General features: G+C 33.2%; 2 protein-coding genes across 9 annotated transcripts; both read left to right on the forward strand.

The window, feature by feature from the left end:
• Positions 1 to 1,690: 1,690 nt before the first annotated feature.
• Positions 1,691 to 8,392, forward strand: LOC146919641 (telomere repeat-binding factor 2-like). Of its 8 annotated transcripts, none has more exons than XM_085713063.1 (8): positions 1,691 to 1,876; positions 2,171 to 2,282; positions 2,779 to 3,064; positions 3,293 to 3,501; positions 4,015 to 4,099; positions 5,173 to 5,256; positions 5,654 to 6,006; positions 8,079 to 8,392. In XM_085713063.1, coding segments are annotated over exons 3-8 (882 nt in total). In that variant the 5' UTR covers positions 1,691 to 1,876; positions 2,171 to 2,282; positions 2,779 to 2,914; the 3' UTR covers positions 8,080 to 8,392. The 8 variants fall into 8 exon arrangements, with proteins under 8 accessions (XP_085569189.1, XP_085569186.1, XP_085569188.1 ...); XM_085713060.1 differs by having other exon boundaries at positions 2,793 to 3,064; positions 3,994 to 4,099; XM_085713062.1 differs by having other exon boundaries at positions 2,793 to 3,064.
• Positions 8,393 to 14,500: 6,108 nt separating this feature from the next.
• LOC146919642 (telomere repeat-binding factor 2-like) lies at positions 14,501 to 17,582 on the forward strand. Its single transcript, XM_085713067.1, has 3 exons — positions 14,501 to 15,380; positions 15,810 to 16,162; positions 17,237 to 17,582. Exons 1-3 carry the CDS (start codon positions 15,315 to 15,317, stop codon positions 17,259 to 17,261), a joined length of 444 nt encoding a protein of 147 aa, XP_085569193.1. The 5' UTR covers positions 14,501 to 15,314; the 3' UTR covers positions 17,262 to 17,582.
• The last annotated feature ends 191 nt before the right edge of the window (positions 17,583 to 17,773 follow it).

Below are 17,773 nucleotides of genomic sequence, written 5' to 3' on the forward strand. Positions count from 1 at the left end.
CTTCTTAATTGCTATTAACGGTTAGATTTGTTAAAAAAAAATAGCTATTAACTATTAGATTTTAATGATGAGCACTTTTTTAGTTTCAAGTAAATGAAGTGAGCTCTCTTATAGTTACTATCTCATCTCTCTTATATTGGGAGTTACTTTATCAGAAATGATATTTGAACATCTATTTAGTGACAACTTTTGCAACAACTTTCTCTCTCATACTCACATTACTTTTTACTTTATCTCTCTATTGTTATGGTTTCTGTGTCAATACCACTTTTTTCTTTGTAAAATATGGTTGTCAAATAAGTTGTCACCAAATTGGTTGTTCAAATAACACTTCTCTTACTTTTTCTTTCTTCACACATTAAGCAAATATGTAAATAAATAGAATAGTCTGACAAGTTTACGAAATTATTGTTACTACGTATTAATCAGAAATGCATGAGGCCTGCTTGCTTTGATATAAACTCAAATAAATATATTTGAGCACACACTTGAAACTTAAAAAAATAAAATGAAAGAGAGTAAAATTGAATAATATCAATTGATGTGATTAAATAATTTTTCTTAAATTTTGCTCATTTAATGTGAGAGTGCCTAAATGGCATTGATTTGTGATTATGTCCATACAAGATTTTTCTGAAATGGATAGTATAATATACATTATTAGTTGGGGTGGGGGGTTAAAATAAAATAAATTAAGACCTGAAACCATCCACAATGGTGGGTGGTTCACCTATTTAACACCACATTAAATAGGCACCCCATTATGGAGAATAGTATATGGGTAGCTATGGAGAAGGGTGGCTATGGAAGCACCCTCTCTCTCTTCATTTTTCATGGGTCCCATTTAATAAATCTTAATAAAATAAATAAATGTTAAAATGTAATGATATAAAATTATTTGTGAGACCTATTTAATAATTTATTTTGAGGTGCTGGGTTGGAGAAACGTGGTGCTTATTAAGTATTACCGTAAAATGAGTGATGTGGAGATATGAAATAAATATAAGCACCTAATTTAGGGTGCTCTGTTGTGGATGGTCTGACACTCTCATTAAGTAATTGATACATCCCTTTAAAAACAGAAAGTCTTCTTAACCGTTGTCTCCGGAACATTAGTTAATGATACAAAAAAGGAAGTTTTTTGAGAGAAAAAAAGGAAGTTATTACTAAAAAAAGGAAACTTTTTTAACTATTTATGGATTAATTACACAATTTTCAATACAATAATTATTATAATTTCCTTTTTTAATATCATTAACCAATGACCGCGGCTACCGATTAGCATTTCCCTAAAAAATAATTAAGTAATTGATACATTAAAAACATATATCAACATTTGTCAAAAAAAAAAAAAAGTCATATACCAACAATTATTTTGGAACATTATTATTCTTTTTTTTTTTTTGAGGGGTTTGGAACATTATTCTTTTGTTAGTGTGATATCATATTCCTTTTAAATCTTTATTCAATTAAGACTTGAGACTCTCATCAAGTAATTTTTTTTTATTGTTGAAGGAATCAAGTAATTGAATTTAAGTAGTTAAGTTTTAATTAAGATTAAAGGATAAAAAGTATATTTATGTATGATCTCTCTCTGGTCTAATTCTAACATAGACATTATTTATCCAATTTTTATTTTAAATTCCTCCATAAAAAATAACAAGATCAAATCTCAAACATCGAGAAAAACACAAACAAAAATCCTTCCACGAAAATCAAAAGACGAAAGAAGACATACTCATCATCTCTTTCTCGTGTATCTCTTTATTCGCAGAATTTCTCGTATTAATTCAATTTACCCGCACGTAAATTCTCCCAATTCGCACCTATACCTTTCATTCTCCGATCCATTCAATTTCTTCTTTAATTTTCCCAGGTCAGTATTCATCATTTTTTCTTCAATATTTCAAAAAAAAAAAAAACTTAAAATTTGTAAATTTTGAGCTGAAAATCAAATTTGCAAGAGAAAAAAAAACAAAATTTGTTAATGTTGGTGGTTGATTCTTTAAAATCTAAGATTCAATTTTTTTTTTTTTTGAAATGGCAAATCAAGAATCATTTTCTTTGTAGCAAGGCTTGATCTAATTGCATTGCCATTGAAACAATACAATTCATAATTTGTTTCACCTAATTTGATGATTTTTCACAATTTTGTTACCTTTTCCTGCAGACAAATAATCTGAGCTGTGGTTGCTGGAGATTCCTGAATTGATCTCTTTTCAAACATTGGATGCATAAAAATGTGCAATTGAAGTTAATTTGGCTATTGAGGTCAATGTTTGGTAAATGAGATTTTTTAAATCTTTCTATTTTAGTTTATTTTGATATTGTTTATAATTAGACTTAACTTTTGTCCTCAATTTCACACATTGTTGCAATTTTTTGTCCCAATACACCAAAAATTGTTATTTTTGTCCCAAAAAATGGTGATTTTTGGCCCCAAAAGTTATAACTTTTTACGCCCTATTTAGATTCATAATTGGATAGAAATTAGAAGAAGAACAAGACCTAGAAAAACTGTAAGAGAAACTGTTGAAAAAGATTTAGAGTTTAATGAGTTGGATAGAAATATATGGTATATGATAGAATATTATGGCGTTGTTTTGATCCATGTAGCCAATCCCACTTAGTGGGATAAGTCCTGGTTGTTGTTGTTTAGATTCAAAATTATGGCTAAAAATCACAATTTTTTGAGTAAAAATATCTGAGTTTAGACCAAAATTGCAACAGTATAGGAACGGGGGTCAAAAGTGCATTTAAGTCTTATAATTATTGAAGGATGACGTTTGTAGGTCAATAAAGTCAGACATTTTGTGGATAGACATGCAGAAGAAGACTGCATCCCGAGGTTTTCTCTAGTACTAGAATAAAAGCAAAAACAATACTGTCATAAGAAGGCCGCGGACTTCTTCCAATGGGTGCTCCTAAGCAGAAATGGACTGCAGAAGAAGAGGCAGCTCTGAAAGCTGGAGTAGTCAAATACGGGGCTGGAAAATGGCGTACCATTCTTACAGACCCAGATTTCAGCACCATTTTGCGCATGCGTTCAAATGTAGATCTCAAGGTAATATTTGTTTTAAATGTTCTAGATAGGTATTGTTTTAAAGTAAAATTATTGTTATGTTAGGTTTGAGATGTTACTGCTACGGCACATGTTGAATGATTAACTGTTTACTTTATCACAAGGATTAAGAAATATATGCAGATTTCTTTGCGTTGAAAATTTTGTCATATTAAACTATATACCTAGGTGTGTTACTATATAACTATATGTGTTTTAAGCTATGAACAGGACAAATGGAGGAACATAAATGTGACTGCAATATGGGGATCCAGGCAGAAGGCAAAACTTGCACTTAAAAAGAACCTACCACCCCCGAAAAATGAAAATAACCACCACCCAACCTCGACCGCCATAGTTCAATATAATCCAGAAGTTGCAGCTCCTAAGCCTCTTTCAGTTTCTGGTGGAATATCTACTTCCAAAGAACAAATATCAAGGTTATAGCACTTCATGCGAAATATTTTTTGCACTTTATAGAACTAAATGGTCTGTGATTCTTGGTTGGTATAAACTTGTTCTTGAATAGCAAATGAACAAACATCATATAATCAATAGATATTACTTCTATAATAGTTATCAGCTCTAAGGTTGCTTAATGCAGTATGCCAGCATACCAAAGTTTTAAATGAATTAATGAATTAAACAAGTTGCAAACAATTTTGGCTATAATTTGTGTACCACAAGGTATATTGTTTTCTGATTCTTCATTAGCTATATAATTTCATGATGATTCTTTTCTAAGCATGGCAAACATACACTCAAATTATTCAAATACACGCACAAACTCACATATAGGTTCCAATTACAACTACAAAATGTTTGATAAATATTTGTCTTCTGTTGTCGCTTTTGATGACAATATCCCCTTAAGATTGTGGTGAATTTGCAACGTCAATCATGTGGCAATGTTTTTTCAATGATGGCAGCAGAATTCTTTTTAATAATGACAGATTGGACAGCCTTATATTCGACTCGATTGTCAAGTTGAAGGAGCCAAAGGGTTCTGACATTGCCGCCATTGCTGCTTATATAGAGGTATTTCTACCTTGATTGCCTCATTAATGGTATATATAATCTAAATGTCAAACAAATAGAGCAACCAAATTTTTTTCCTCACTCAGTGAGATCAGTTACATGCATCATCAGACACCACACTATCCTATCTCAAATGACAGACCATTTATTCCAATTCCTTCATAACAGTTTGACCTATAGTTTTATTCAGTCTCCCTCTAGAAAATATCGGTCAGCCTGCTTGCGATCAAGTTTACAATAATAAAAGTATTTTAAACTCTTTGGAATTGTTCCTCTGTATAAGAACCAACACGAGAATAACGGAATGTTGGGCGGTTATGAATGAACACGAGAATAAAACAAGCATAGCAAAGATGGGGATGTTGCGTTGGATGTGTGGTAAGACTAGACAAGATAGGATTAGAAATGACAACATTAGAGAGAGAGTTGGGGTAGCACCTACAGTAGAAATGATAGTGGAAACAGGCGCAGGTGGTTTGAGCATGTAGAGAGAAGACCCGTAGATTCTGTATAAGGAGAGTAGATCAGATGGAGGATAGTCAGATCACTAGAGGCAGAGGAAGACCTAGAAAAACTATATGAGAAACTATTATGAAAAACTTAGATATTAATGAGTTGGATCCAAATAAGGTTTATGATAGAACATTATGATATAATTTGGTCCATGTAGCAGACCCCACTTAGTGGGATAAGGCTTGATGGTTGTTGTTGGAAATGTTTCTCTCCTAGGTCCATTGATTTATATGTTGTTTATTAACTCTCCACAATTTCAACTAGTTCTAACATGTAACTAGGGGACTTCCATTCTTCTGGTACCAAAATATTAGAGCAGTTTTTTCATTTGATGGTTCTTTAACTCACCTAAACAAGTTCCCCTAAGCTCTCACCTGGCAAGAACAAGCTCTTAACTTTTTGCCTTCCTGTGGTTAAGAAAGGCTTAGCATAAGTCAATCAGTCATAATATGCATCTATTTGTTTGTGTCATTTTAAATATACTAGCAATTGACATTTTATTTTTTTGCTTCTCTGTATCATTGAGTTGATTGTAGTTCTGAAATTGTTTACCTCAATAGGATCAATACCGGTCTCCACCAAACCTCATAAAGTTACTGTCAACAAAACTGAAGCATATGGTGGCAAGCGGCAAATTAGTGAAGGTAAATATACTCTTCGTTACTGAAACTTGGTTTCTTGGAACTTGGTTTCCAAAAATGCAGTATCTTTTCCTGCAAACTTTTGTGGCGAAGGGAATACTGTCCACTGAATAATTTATTGGATATTGAATGTTATGGTTACACTGTTACTGGAAGTTATTAGCAGAAAATGATTGGTAAAGAGAAATTAATTGGTTGTATGTAAAGATGTGAATACAAAAAATCTGTTATGGTAGTCGAACTACGCACATATGGGCATTCTCTGTAGTGGGAGTGAAATTCTATTGGTTAACAAAGTTTTCCTTTTAATAAACCTATATTACTGTAAGATAAATATTGGACAAGTAATTTAATATGATACTTGGTCAATTGATTCCTAGTCTGACATACCTAATGACAGGTAAATCATAAGTACAGGATTGCAACAAATTCAACAAAAACATCCGAGAAAAGAAGATGCTCTTCCTTGATACTCCTGGAAGGGAGGCCAAAAGATTCTCCAAAAGCAGAGAAAACTGATGCCAACATCCTTTCAAAATCTCAAATTGATGTTGAGCTTTTAAAAATGAGGGGTGTGACAGCTCAAGAGGTAGCAGCAGCAGCTGCAAAAGCAGTTGCGGAGGCAGAAGCTGCCATTGCTGAGGCTGAGACAGCAGCAAGGGAGGCTGAAACAGCTGAAGCTGAAGCAGAGGCTGCACGTGTGTTTGCAAAAGCAGCAACGAAGGCACTAAAATGCAGAAGACTTAATATTTGGTAAGCTTCCTTACCAAGAAACATTACTTAATGCATATAAATAACTGTGATGTTTATTACTTCCTTTTAGCCCATTTTGAATGCTTTCTCCTAGTGGTTACTTTCCCTAATTTTTTATAAAGTTAACTTCTCAAGCGTGTGTTTGTTTCAACTTTCAAGTTACCTAGAAACGTTTCTCAATGCATATAAATAACTGCGATGTTTATAACTTCCTTTTAGCCCATCTTGAATGCTTTCTCCTAGTGGTTACTTTCCCTAATTTTTTATAATGCTAATTTCTCAAGTGTGTGTTTGTTTCAACTTTCAAGTTAACCAAATACATTCCCAGGAATATATGGTAAGGGAACATGTAATCCATGTTTGTAATTGTGTTAAAAAGATTATTTCAGAGTATAAAAAATTTCACGTAAAAAATATCTTTCGTATTCCCACGGTTTTTATTCTCTATGGAGGGGGTGGGAAATAATACTGCAATGCAAAGGTTCTGCTTGACTTCAAAATAAAATTTAGATAACTTAGAAACAAAAATCCCCTAAGATTTGGCAATGTTTCTAGTTTCATTCCATCTTTTCATAATGCGCCCTATCTAGGTAGGGCTGTTCATGGATTGGTTTATAGGAGAATTGAACTAAACTACAAAACAGTTGGAGAAACCCGAACCAAACTTCAATGGCTTCACCTGAATCAAACCAAACTGGTTCAGTGCTCCGATTGACTATGGTTTCAATACCGAACCGAACTGGTTTTTTACCGATTCAAAATTTTGCATCTTGTTTAAAATCCAAACACTAAATGCAAATATATGGTGCTGTTAGACATTGATTTGCATTTCACTGGATCTTGTTGTAAACCCACTCCATTTTGTTGTAAACACTAAATGCAAATATATCATTGAATTGAACCTAAGTAGTCTTAGAATTTGGGTTGGGCCTAATCAACCTTACAAATTCGCCTTTTAAGGCGAGGTTTGCACTTGCTTATAAACCCATATGTTCAGGGGACTTATCTCATCCAATGTGAGACACAAACACACACCCCTCACGCCCAAAAGTGAACATCTGGAGTGTGACCCGATAGCGGTGACCTTATAGTAGGTGGTCCACTTGGTCTTGGATAGGATCTGTGGGACTCTCACTTGTAAATCCATATTCAGGGGACTTATCTCATCCAATGTGGGACAAAAACATTCGCCCCTCATGTCAAGACTGAACATCTGGAGCGGGACCTGAGTGGCCCGATAGCGGTGACCTTATAGCAGTTGGCCAAGCAGATCTTGTATAGGCTTTGATACTAGCTTAGAATTTGTGTTGCGTCTAATTCAACCTTACAAAACCGGATTTTAAGGTGAGGTTTGCACTCATAAACCCATGTCCAAGCCTTATATCATCCAATGTGGGACTCTTTTAACATGTAGCAAGCCAGCCAGCAACACTGTCCCCTTAAGTGACTAGTGTCTGCTTACTATTACATAGTGATTGCATTATTGCATGAGTTGTGGATTCAGAAAGGTAAAAGCTTTAAATGTTATCGAAAAGGAAATTCAATGGAAAAGTGAATTTCCTTAAATCCACAGAAAGAACATCACCAAGTGATGATAAATTAGGGGGGATATAATTGATAAAACGGGGGGGATATGAATCATCACATGTTTCTGATATTTTTCTTACCCATGAAGTTTTAGTTGAATTCGTTAGTTAAGAAAACAACTCTTACATTGTGGGTGCGTGGAACAACAGGGAGGGGGTCCACAATTTGTTTCAGTTCACCAAACTGTGGAAATTTGAAGTTTGGTTAGTAAATTAACAGAATTAAAACACGGTTCAGTTTGCCAATCATTTAACGGTTCAGTTTTTTTAAGGATAATTTGGTTCAGTTTGGTTCTAAATAGTTACATTTTCTGCCAGCCGAAACGTGGTCTCTTGTGAAAATACCACATTTTCGATAATCACCGCAGGTCAAAGGTTTGGTAAGGTTATAAGTTATAACTATTGTTGCATTATTCTAATACCTGCATTGAATTGGTTTATCTTAGTTCTTTCAGCTAACCGTTTTATTTTTGCAACTTTGTGCAGACGGTGTTTACTTCTTCATGGTTGACATGATTGAAGCATTATGTTGGCTTTCGATCATAATGCTGCTGTTGGCTGCCTGCATGTATTTAATTACTGTGCATAATTTAGGCTTGTAAATTTTGAACGTGCCGGATTGATCCATGAAGCATTTTTGTCATGAGTCAGGAATAGTTTTTATTCATTATTTTTGTAACATTATTTTTATTGAAAGACATACGGTAAGGGTATTGTAACAATACTACTGTGTGTGGTTATGTAGTGACAAATTGATTTTGAATTAATTGATTCCAGTTAAAAGTAAGTTGAAACTAAAATGATTTATCTGTTTGAATACATGCATGTAAAGTGAGTTTGAGGCTAAAAATCAATTCTAGAGGCATGAACTCCAAATTTTAATTTCATGTTAGAATCAATTTTGAAGATAAAATTAAATCTACTCGCAATCAACTAACAATGTTAAATCATGTTTACATTTTCATTATCAATTTAGATCATTTATAAATAATGTTCATATTTTATTTAAATATAATAGATAATTAAATTTGCATGTTGGTTTTCTATATTTTCTGCATTAGTATTGTCGACGTGTCTGTATTAATCTTATGCCGTCTTGTCAAATCTCCATGCTTCATTGGTGATGACGTTATTGACACCATAGTTTTAAAAACCGGATCGGTGATCGACTCGGTGAGGGCACTGGTTCACTGGGTCGTTGGTCGAACCATTGGGTCACTGGTTGAACCGCATGTCTAAACCGGATTGAATCGGATGACTCGGTTCTATGACTCGGTCTTTATAATATAATAAAGGGTCATGTTAATTTGTGCCCTTAGGGCACAAGTTAAGAACCTTAAAAGGGAAATTGAAAGTAAATTTTATATTGAAAGTATAACTTTTGCAACTTTTAAGACATTGAATGCACAAGTTTCAAGAAAAACTTTCTACATTTGCCTTCTTAACTTATGCACCAAGGGCACAAGTTAACATTTCCCTATAATAAATTATGGGTCATGTTAACTTGTGCCCTTAGGGCACAAGTTAAGGATCTAAAAAAAGAATTAAAACATGTGTGTTGTATTGAAAAAATAAGTTTTTAATTTTCCAAGACATTGAATGCACAATTTTCAAAAATAAGTTTCTACATTTACCTTCTAAACTTGTGCCTTAAGGGCACAAGTTAACATTTTCCATAAATTATACTACCTCCGTCCCTAATTATAAGACCCTTTTGAAAAAATAATTTGTCCCTTTTTATAAGACCCCTTTGGTATTTCCAAGTACATTAATTATTTCTTTACCAACATACCCTTATTTATTTTGCATTTTTTTCTTCAATCAACAATAAATATTATATTGAAAACATAAATTAACTCTCTCTCTTAAGGATAAAATTGTAAAAACAATAGTAATTATATACAAAATTAATACTACAACCAACTTTCTTAATCTCCGCAATTTTGGCAAAAGGCTCCTATATTTAGGGACGGAGGTAGTATATCTTTGTAATCGATGTTTGAACTGTGTCCGTAAAAATTTTAATAAATATTCTATTAATCCACATTTGCTTTTAAAATAATTTAATATTTTACAAGGAATAATTAAAAAATTATTAAACAAAAATATTAAATTACTAGGTAATGGTAAAGTGGGTTTGCAAACCATTACTTATAAAAGGAAAAATTAATGCTTTACGTGATGAAAGTGAAAGTATGAAACTATTATAAGCCTTTGCCTCAAAAAATATAAAACTATTTAAAACCCAACCAAGAAATAAGTCAGTGAAATAAACCTAATTGTGTGTGTACTCACAAGCGGCAGCGGCAGCGGCAGCTTCATCTTTCTTTCTCTAACCCAAACCTAAGGCTACACCAACTCTCTACCTTAAATTTAAGAGAAAAGTCAGAAAACAAATATTAGATCTATATTCCTCTAATCTTCATCTTTCTTTTGATCTAATTGAAACAATAAGATGATTAGTTTGAAACAATCGATCAGTTGCTGCATTCACGAACTAGATCTGCCGCTTCCTTGCTTTCTTACCATCACCATCGCAGATTCGTAGATCTCAGTTTCTCACCTTTTCTTCTCAGATTTTTTTTCATTTTCTTAACTTCAAGCATTGAACCGGTCCGGTTCATCGAACCCGCCGGTTCACCGATTTTTACCGGTTCTAACCGAGTCATGCCGGTTTTCACCGGTTCTATTGCACGTCCGATCCATTAAGCTGCTCGAACCGGATGCACCTCCGGTTCCCGGTCTAACCGGTCCGACCGGCCGGTCCGGGTTTTAAAACTATGATTGACACCCGGATTTTAATGCATCTTAAATTATTATTTATCAAGAAAATGACAAACGTAATATTTTTTGTTTAATTTTTAGCCTTTATTTATTTCTTTACTGTTATTGTTTTATGTGTTTTTTTTATTATTCTGTAAAATATATAAATTAAAAAGCATGAAAATTGATGGCTCATTCATCTACTACATTACTTTGGTCCATGACACATTTTTTTTTATTTACTTTCATTTACCACAACAAAATAGTCTATGAACCAAATGAACAAAAGATTGTTGGAGAGCAAGTGTATAGTATTTTGGAGTATGCAACCAAACATCTTTCTCTTATTGCCCTTTTCCCTTTCCATATATCTACGCAAACAATACAACTCGTAACAGAGCAACAACGGTAGTTTTGACATCCTATGTCAGCCTAGTACAAAGGGGATCATTTCAAATTTTCAATAAAGAGGTTGTTATGTTTTTTTCCTTAATAGAACACTAATTTTCTCCAAGTATACAAGTAATCGAAAAGGTGAGTCTTTCCATTTCTTTTATAGCTATGCACTCTCTGCAAATGTTGCTTGCTTTCTGCAAAAAAAAAAAAAAAAATATATATATATATATATATATATATATATATATATATATATATATATATATATATATATATATATATATATATATATAGGGTTATGTTACAAGACACCTTCATAAAAAGTAGTGTGGTGTCTTTTATCAAGTCACACCTCAAGGTGTGATTTTCACTTTTTTAGTTATAACTTTGATAAAAGACACCTTCATAAAAAGTAGTTGGTGTCTTTTAACAAATGCTCATAGAGTAACTTGATAAAAGACACCTTCACAAAAGGTGTCTTCTATCATAACCCATATATATATATCAGAACTTGGTTTTGTCTATAATGGTCACGGAGGATTATCAATGGTGACATTGATGCCTATATATTGGAAGTTAAAAATTAAACAAGAGGAATAGAACCTTTTTCATCAAATAGTGACAATAAGAGATATAGCCTTTTGAAAGAGATATAGTGAAAATAAGATAAAAAACATAACATAGAACCTTTTTTTTTCCTTCTTCATCAAATACAATTTTCATTATCTACAAAAGTTCCACTACTCACAAGCAGTTTTTATTTTTTATTTTATTTTAGATTACTCATAAGCATTTTACTTCTGCCAAATTTCAACCCATTTCCATATCACCACCACCGCATTTGAGTTTTGTTTATTTTGAATATGAAGCATCTTCTCAGTCCTTAAGAATGAAAATAAAAGTTTAAAGTATCCAATGCATTTGTAAATGTTTAAGTCTCCGTGATTCTAACTTTAACATGGCTTAGTAAAACTCATGTAAATCATTCTGTTCCATCATATAATCATTTAGTTTTGGAGAACTAGTAAAGGAATTCTGCTCTTTACCCAAATAGTTTTGCTCATTCCCAAAGTAAATGTCCAAAATACCCCTACGCATGTTAACTCACGCAACATAAGTTAACTCACGCGAAAAAAAAAAACACACTGGAAACCCAGCGTGAGTTAACTCACGCTGGTTTTGTTCAATTCACAATCATTTTTCTTATGCATGATTCTCTTTAATGGAGCCATTTACTTTGTACTATGTGATTGTACTCATTAATGGAGCCATGTGATGAGGATAATCGGTTAATCGATGGCATGGTAAGTTCAGTGTTAAAAAAAAATCTAACATGTGTCTTTATATAATAAAATGAACTTGTTTTGGTATTCCATTTGAGCTACCCAAAAGTTGACAAGTGTTTGTAGTGCATGCATGACATTGAAGTTGGAGGTGTCCTCTAGCATTCATTTGCATGCACGTGATCAGCATCCTTAGCTCATCAATGTGTGAAAAAATTGGATAATGGATGAAACAAAACCAGCGTGAGTTAACTCACGTTGGGTTTTAGTATGTGTTTTTCTGCGTGACTTAAGTCACGCAGCGTGAGTTAACATGCGTAAATTTAACACTAACGTGAGTTAACATGTGTAGGGGTATTTTAGTCATTTAATTAAGATATATCAAGTTAAAAAATTAATTTTATAAAAGATGATAATATTTTTTCCTATTGTGTTTTAGTTTATATTACTAGCAATTCACTTTGAGAGACCCTAAGTGAACAATATAGAGACCAGATTTCTAAAGATTTGATGGTGCCATAAATAACAGAAATTGGGGAATTCAAGTTGAAGATGCTATTCTGGTTGCATTTATTTAGAATTTAACCTAAGAGTATTACTTTTCCCACCCTATAGGATTCTCGCGCGCCCTGTGTTCTTTCCAAAAATGCCCTTTAGGTTTCTGGATTTCATAATCCAGAATGGTGTTTTCCTTTGTTATAGGGTGAAAAATGGAGTTACGGATTTTTTTGGATTTTGTAATCCGGAAACATCAAAAATAGGGCGCGTTACATGATGTTTCCGGATTACATAATCCGGAAACCCCCTAAACACCCTTTTTCAAGGTAAAACAGTTCAGATTATATAATCCGAACTATATCAACACAAATCCTAAACATGTTTGTAACATGGATAGTCATTGTAGGGAACAATATTAATCTTCCTAACTCTCATCCTTCTGTTTTAAGTCATTGTTACCTGTTCTTAGTAAAAAATCGGGTTTTCGGGCTACTTGATCGGATTGCTCCGAAACTTCCCCAGAAAATCAGAAAAAATTCAAGGATCATGACTCCCATAGAAGGGACTTTTTAAGGGACTCCGCCCCTCAAAATCCAAAATTCCATCGTTTAGACCCATTTTTCATTTTTTAAAATTTTTCATATTCACAGAAAAATCCGAAAAAATTTGCATTAGTTTTATTTGATTTTTAGAATTTTTTCGTGGTATTTTTATGATTTTATTTGACAGGTTTTTATCATTTTTTACTTAGTTTTTTTGTTGTTTTTAAAAGCAAAACTCAAAACTACTGAAATGTAAGAGAGTCTGATGGCTGATTATACATAAGAATTGTCTGGATTATAAAATCCGAAATAGTAAACATGAATCCGGATTTTAAAATCCGGACTGCACAAGGGTGGGAAAAGTAGTTTTGAGTAATACTCTTAACCTAAAGCTTAATAAGATTGGTCCTAGACCTTACAAATTCCTTGCAGCTTGGAATTTTCATGAATAATTTAATGAAATCATCATAAAAAACATGAATGAAGTGTGACCGGTGGTAAGTTATCCACTACCACAACAATATTAAGAAGTGCAACAAATCTATTTTTGGTAATGTTTTCAAACTAAAACAAATTAGCATGAGTTTTAGATTCAAGTTATTCAAAGACACTTAACAACAAGGGTTAGAATCTGTTGATGCGTAAGGAGTTTACGAGACTAAAGAAAATTATAGATAGAGAGGAAGCCATATGAGTTAAGAAATATTACATAGATTGGATTAAGCCATTAAGGATGGGGTAAAATTATCTTCATCTTTAATCCAATCTTTGTAAGATTTTCAATCCATATAGGTTATCTAATCTATTCATAACTTTCTGTAGTTGTTCATGCACATTCTTTTCCAGGTTGTGACTAGGGGTGTTCAAATCCAAACCGATCCAAAATAAAACCGCAAACCGATCCAAAAAAACCGAAAACCGCAAAAAACCGAATATTTTTGGATGTGTTTGGATGTTGTTTTTGAAAAACCGCTATGATCGGTTCGGATTTCGGATCACCTTTTCAAAACCGAACCGAACCGCAAAAGTAGATTTTAATTCTTATTTATTATTTTATTGGTATTATATATTGCATTAATCATCTCTTTCAAATATAATCAATCATTTTCATTGTGTAATGTTAATTTTTTTTTAATACATTTCTTGTCAAAAAAAAAAACTTTTTTAATACATTTGTGTTATATTTTGTATCAAACCTATTATTTTTCTATGCATGTGTAATATTAATATTAATAAAAAAAATTAAATGTTGCACTTTGGATGTCCAAAAACCGATCCAAAATAAACCGCATATATTTGGATCGGATCGGATCGGATTTTTTTAGAATAATCATCCAAACCGAACCGAACCGCACATGATTTTTATTTTGGATCGGTTCACTTTTCCCCTCAAAACCGATCCAAACCGGACTGCGAACACCCCTAGTTGTGACCCTTATTGTTAAGGCTTTGAATATACATAAAGTGTATTTGTATGTACTACTTGTTAAGATTGTTCATGGTAATAGATAAGTTAACGCTTTCAACACTACATTCAATTTTACTTCATTGAATTCTTGGTGAAGAATCCAAGCTGCAAGGAATTCATAAGGTCCATACCAATCTTGTTAAGCTTATTATCAGTGTACACACATATAGGGTGATGATCCAATTGAATCCTATAGATAGCAACCACAATAGCGTGTTCAAAGAAAATTCTTCTGTTTATTTTACTGCTTATCATGTTTTTTGAAAACTCTGTCACGTGAATTGCATACCTTTTTAATGAGTTAAATACCTAAAACTCTAGTCTGTTTAATTGAACCACTTTACGGAAATTTTGTGACAATCTATTGATAGCAAATATTACTGGAAGCAAATGGAGCAATAGTTCCCCTGAATGTCCCAATTGCCGCTATCTATAGTCATGAATCCTGTCTGCTTCTCCTTCGAGATTATCCTTTGGCCCGCATGGCTTGGATTCCTCTTGTGCAAAGTCATTAGATAAACACCCTGGATTTATCTGATTGGATTGATTTAAACCTCAACTCTTCTCAAGGAAATATTCAATTAGATTTTTAGTTTTTGTGCATAGACATGCAGAAGAAAACGGCATTCCAAGATGTTCTCTAGAATAAAAGAAAAAACTATATTGGCATAAGAAGGTTGTAGACTTTTTTTAATGGGTGCTTCTAAGCAGAAATGGACTGCAGAAGAAGAGGCATCATGAAAGCAGAAGAAGTCAAACACGGAATTAGAAAATGGCATACCATACAGACCCAGATTTCAGCACCATTTTGCGCATGTGTTCAAATGTAGATCTCAAGGTAAGTTTTTTTCCTTATTGACACTTAGGTTACTCAAACCTGGCTTCTTAGAACTTATTTCTGAAAAAGCATTATTTTTTCCTGCAAACCTGTGTAGCGAATGGAGTACTGTCGATCTGGATAATTTTTTGGATATTGCCTGATATGGATATGTTACTGGACATTATTAGCAGAAAACAATTTTTTTCTTAGGGGAAAATAATTGTTACAGAGAAATTAATTGGTTGTATATACAGATGTAATTACGAAAAATCTGTTATGGCAGTCGAACTATGCATATATGGCCATTTTCTGTAGTGGGAGTGAAATTCTATTAGTTGACAAAGTTTTCCTTTTAATAAACCTATATTACTGTAAGATAAATATTGGACATGTAATTAAATATGATATTTGGTCAATTGATCCCATGTCTGACATACCTATTCACAGGTAAATCATAATTACAGGATTGCAACCAATTCAACAAAAACATCTAAGAAAAGAAGATGCTCTTCCTTGTTACTCCTGGAAGGGAGAACAAAAGATTCTCCAAAAGCAGAGAAAACTGATGCCAACATCCTTTCAAAATCTCAAATTGATGTTGAGCTTTTAAAAATGAGGTGTGTGACAGCTCAAGAGGTGGCAGCAGCAGCTACAAAAGCAGATGTGGAGGCAGAAGCCGCCATTGCTGAGGCTGAGACAGCAGCAAGGGAGGCTGAGGCAGCGGAAGCCGAAGCAGAGGTTGCACGAGAGATTGCAAAAGCAGCAATGAAGGCACTAAAATGCAGAAGACTTCATATTTGGTAAGCTTCCTTACTAAGAAACATCACTTAATGCCTATTAATAAGTATGATGATTATAACTTCCTTTTTGCCCATTTTGAATGCTTTCTCCTAGTGGTTATTTTCCCTAATTTTTTGGTAAAGCTAATTTATCTAGGGTGCGTTTGTTTCAAGTCATCCAAATACATCCCAAAAATATGTGGTAAGGAAACATGGATTCCATGTTTGTTACAGTATTTAAAAGATTGAAAATAAAAAATTTCCTAAAAACAAACAGCTTTCGTATTCCCACAGTTTTTCTTCTCTGTAAAGGGGGTAGAAAATAATACTCCCATGCAAAGGTTCTCCTAGATTTCAAAATCAAATTTGCGTAACTTAGAAACAAACATCCCTTAGGTTTTCACTATGTCTCTAGCTTCATTCCATTTTTTCGTAATGCCTTATCCAATAGGCTTGTTCACGGTTTGGTTTATAGGAGAAAACTGAACTGAATCGAACTGAACCACAAAAACAATTTGAGAAAAACAATTTGTTCACGGTTCAGTAGTTCGGTGCACCATGGCTTCAATGCCGAACTTAACCAGTGTTTTACCAATTCAAAAAATGCGCATCTTGTTCAAAATCCAAACACTAAATTCATTACATTTTCCATTGATTGTTTAGATTCACCGCAAGAGTGAAGGTTTGGTTCTGTATAAGAATTTCACTGAATCTTGTTCTAAACTCACTCCATGTGGAAGTACTGAATTGAAACTAAGTAGCAAGCAAGCAACACCTGTGCTATTAAGTAACTAGTGTCTGCTAACCATCACAAAATCTCAATTCAAGTCTTGAATAACGTGTGGCAAAATCTCAGTTAAATGTCTCTCCACTCTTTTATCTTGAGTTTTTATTCACAAGAGACCACAACCTCCTTTGCAACATTTTTTGTAAGCCAAAACCCGGTCTCTTGTGAAAATACCACATTTTCGATAGTCACTGCATGTCAAAGGTTTTTGTAAGGTTATAACTATTGCCGGATCATTCTGAATCCTCCATTAATTTGTCTATTTCAATTCTTTCAGCTAACTGATTTATTTTTCCAACTTTGTCCAGTTGGTGTTTGCTTCTGCATGGTTGACATGAGCAAAGCATTATATTGGCTTTAGATCACAATTCTACTGCTGGCTGCCTGCATGTGTTCAATTACTGTGCATGATTTAGGTTTGTAAATTTGGAATGTGCCGGATTGATCCATGAAGAATTTTTGTCTTGAGTCAGGAATAGTTTATTATTTATTAATTTTTGTAACATTATTTTTTATGAATGATGGCGAGGATACACAATACTTGTGTGTGGTTACGAGTGAGTTGAAGTTAAAATGATTTATGAGTTTGATCACATTCATATAAAAGTGAGTTAAGGTTAAAAATCATTTTGAGGCAAGAACTCTAAATTCCAATTTCCAATTAGAATCAATTATGGAGACAAAATCAAATCTACTCGAAAACAACTAACAATGTCAAAATTATATTTATTTGGCTTGAAATATCAAGCATCTTCCAAGTCCTTATTAATGAGAATCAGAGTTTTAATTAAGTCTCCAATTCCATTTCTCAATGTTTTCTTTAAATGTGAATGTTCATGATTATA

This window comes from Medicago sativa, chromosome 5 (genome assembly GCF_051527215.1).
Source record: "Medicago sativa cultivar Bolivia chromosome 5, Bolivia_mono, whole genome shotgun sequence".
Classification (NCBI taxonomy): Eukaryota; Viridiplantae; Streptophyta; class Magnoliopsida; order Fabales; family Fabaceae; genus Medicago; species Medicago sativa.

Bases quoted from the DNA above. Each gene is read 5' to 3' on its own strand.
- LOC146919642 (XM_085713067.1), top strand. From the start codon at position 15,315: ATGGCATACCATACAGACCCAGATTTCAGCACCATTTTGCGCATGTGT. The intron at 15,381-15,809 runs GTAAGTTTTTTT...ACCTATTCACAG, and splicing joins GTTCAAATGTAGATCTCAAG to GTAAATCATAATTACAGGAT. The intron at 16,163-17,236 runs GTAAGCTTCCTT...AACTTTGTCCAG, and splicing joins TGCAGAAGACTTCATATTTG to TTGGTGTTTGCTTCTGCATG.
- LOC146919641 (XM_085713059.1), top strand. From the start codon at position 2,915: ATGGGTGCTCCTAAGCAGAAATGGACTGCAGAAGAAGAGGCAGCTCTG. The intron at 4,100-5,172 runs GTATTTCTACCT...TTACCTCAATAG, and splicing joins CCATTGCTGCTTATATAGAG to GATCAATACCGGTCTCCACC. The intron at 5,257-5,653 runs GTAAATATACTC...ACCTAATGACAG, and splicing joins CAAGCGGCAAATTAGTGAAG to GTAAATCATAAGTACAGGAT.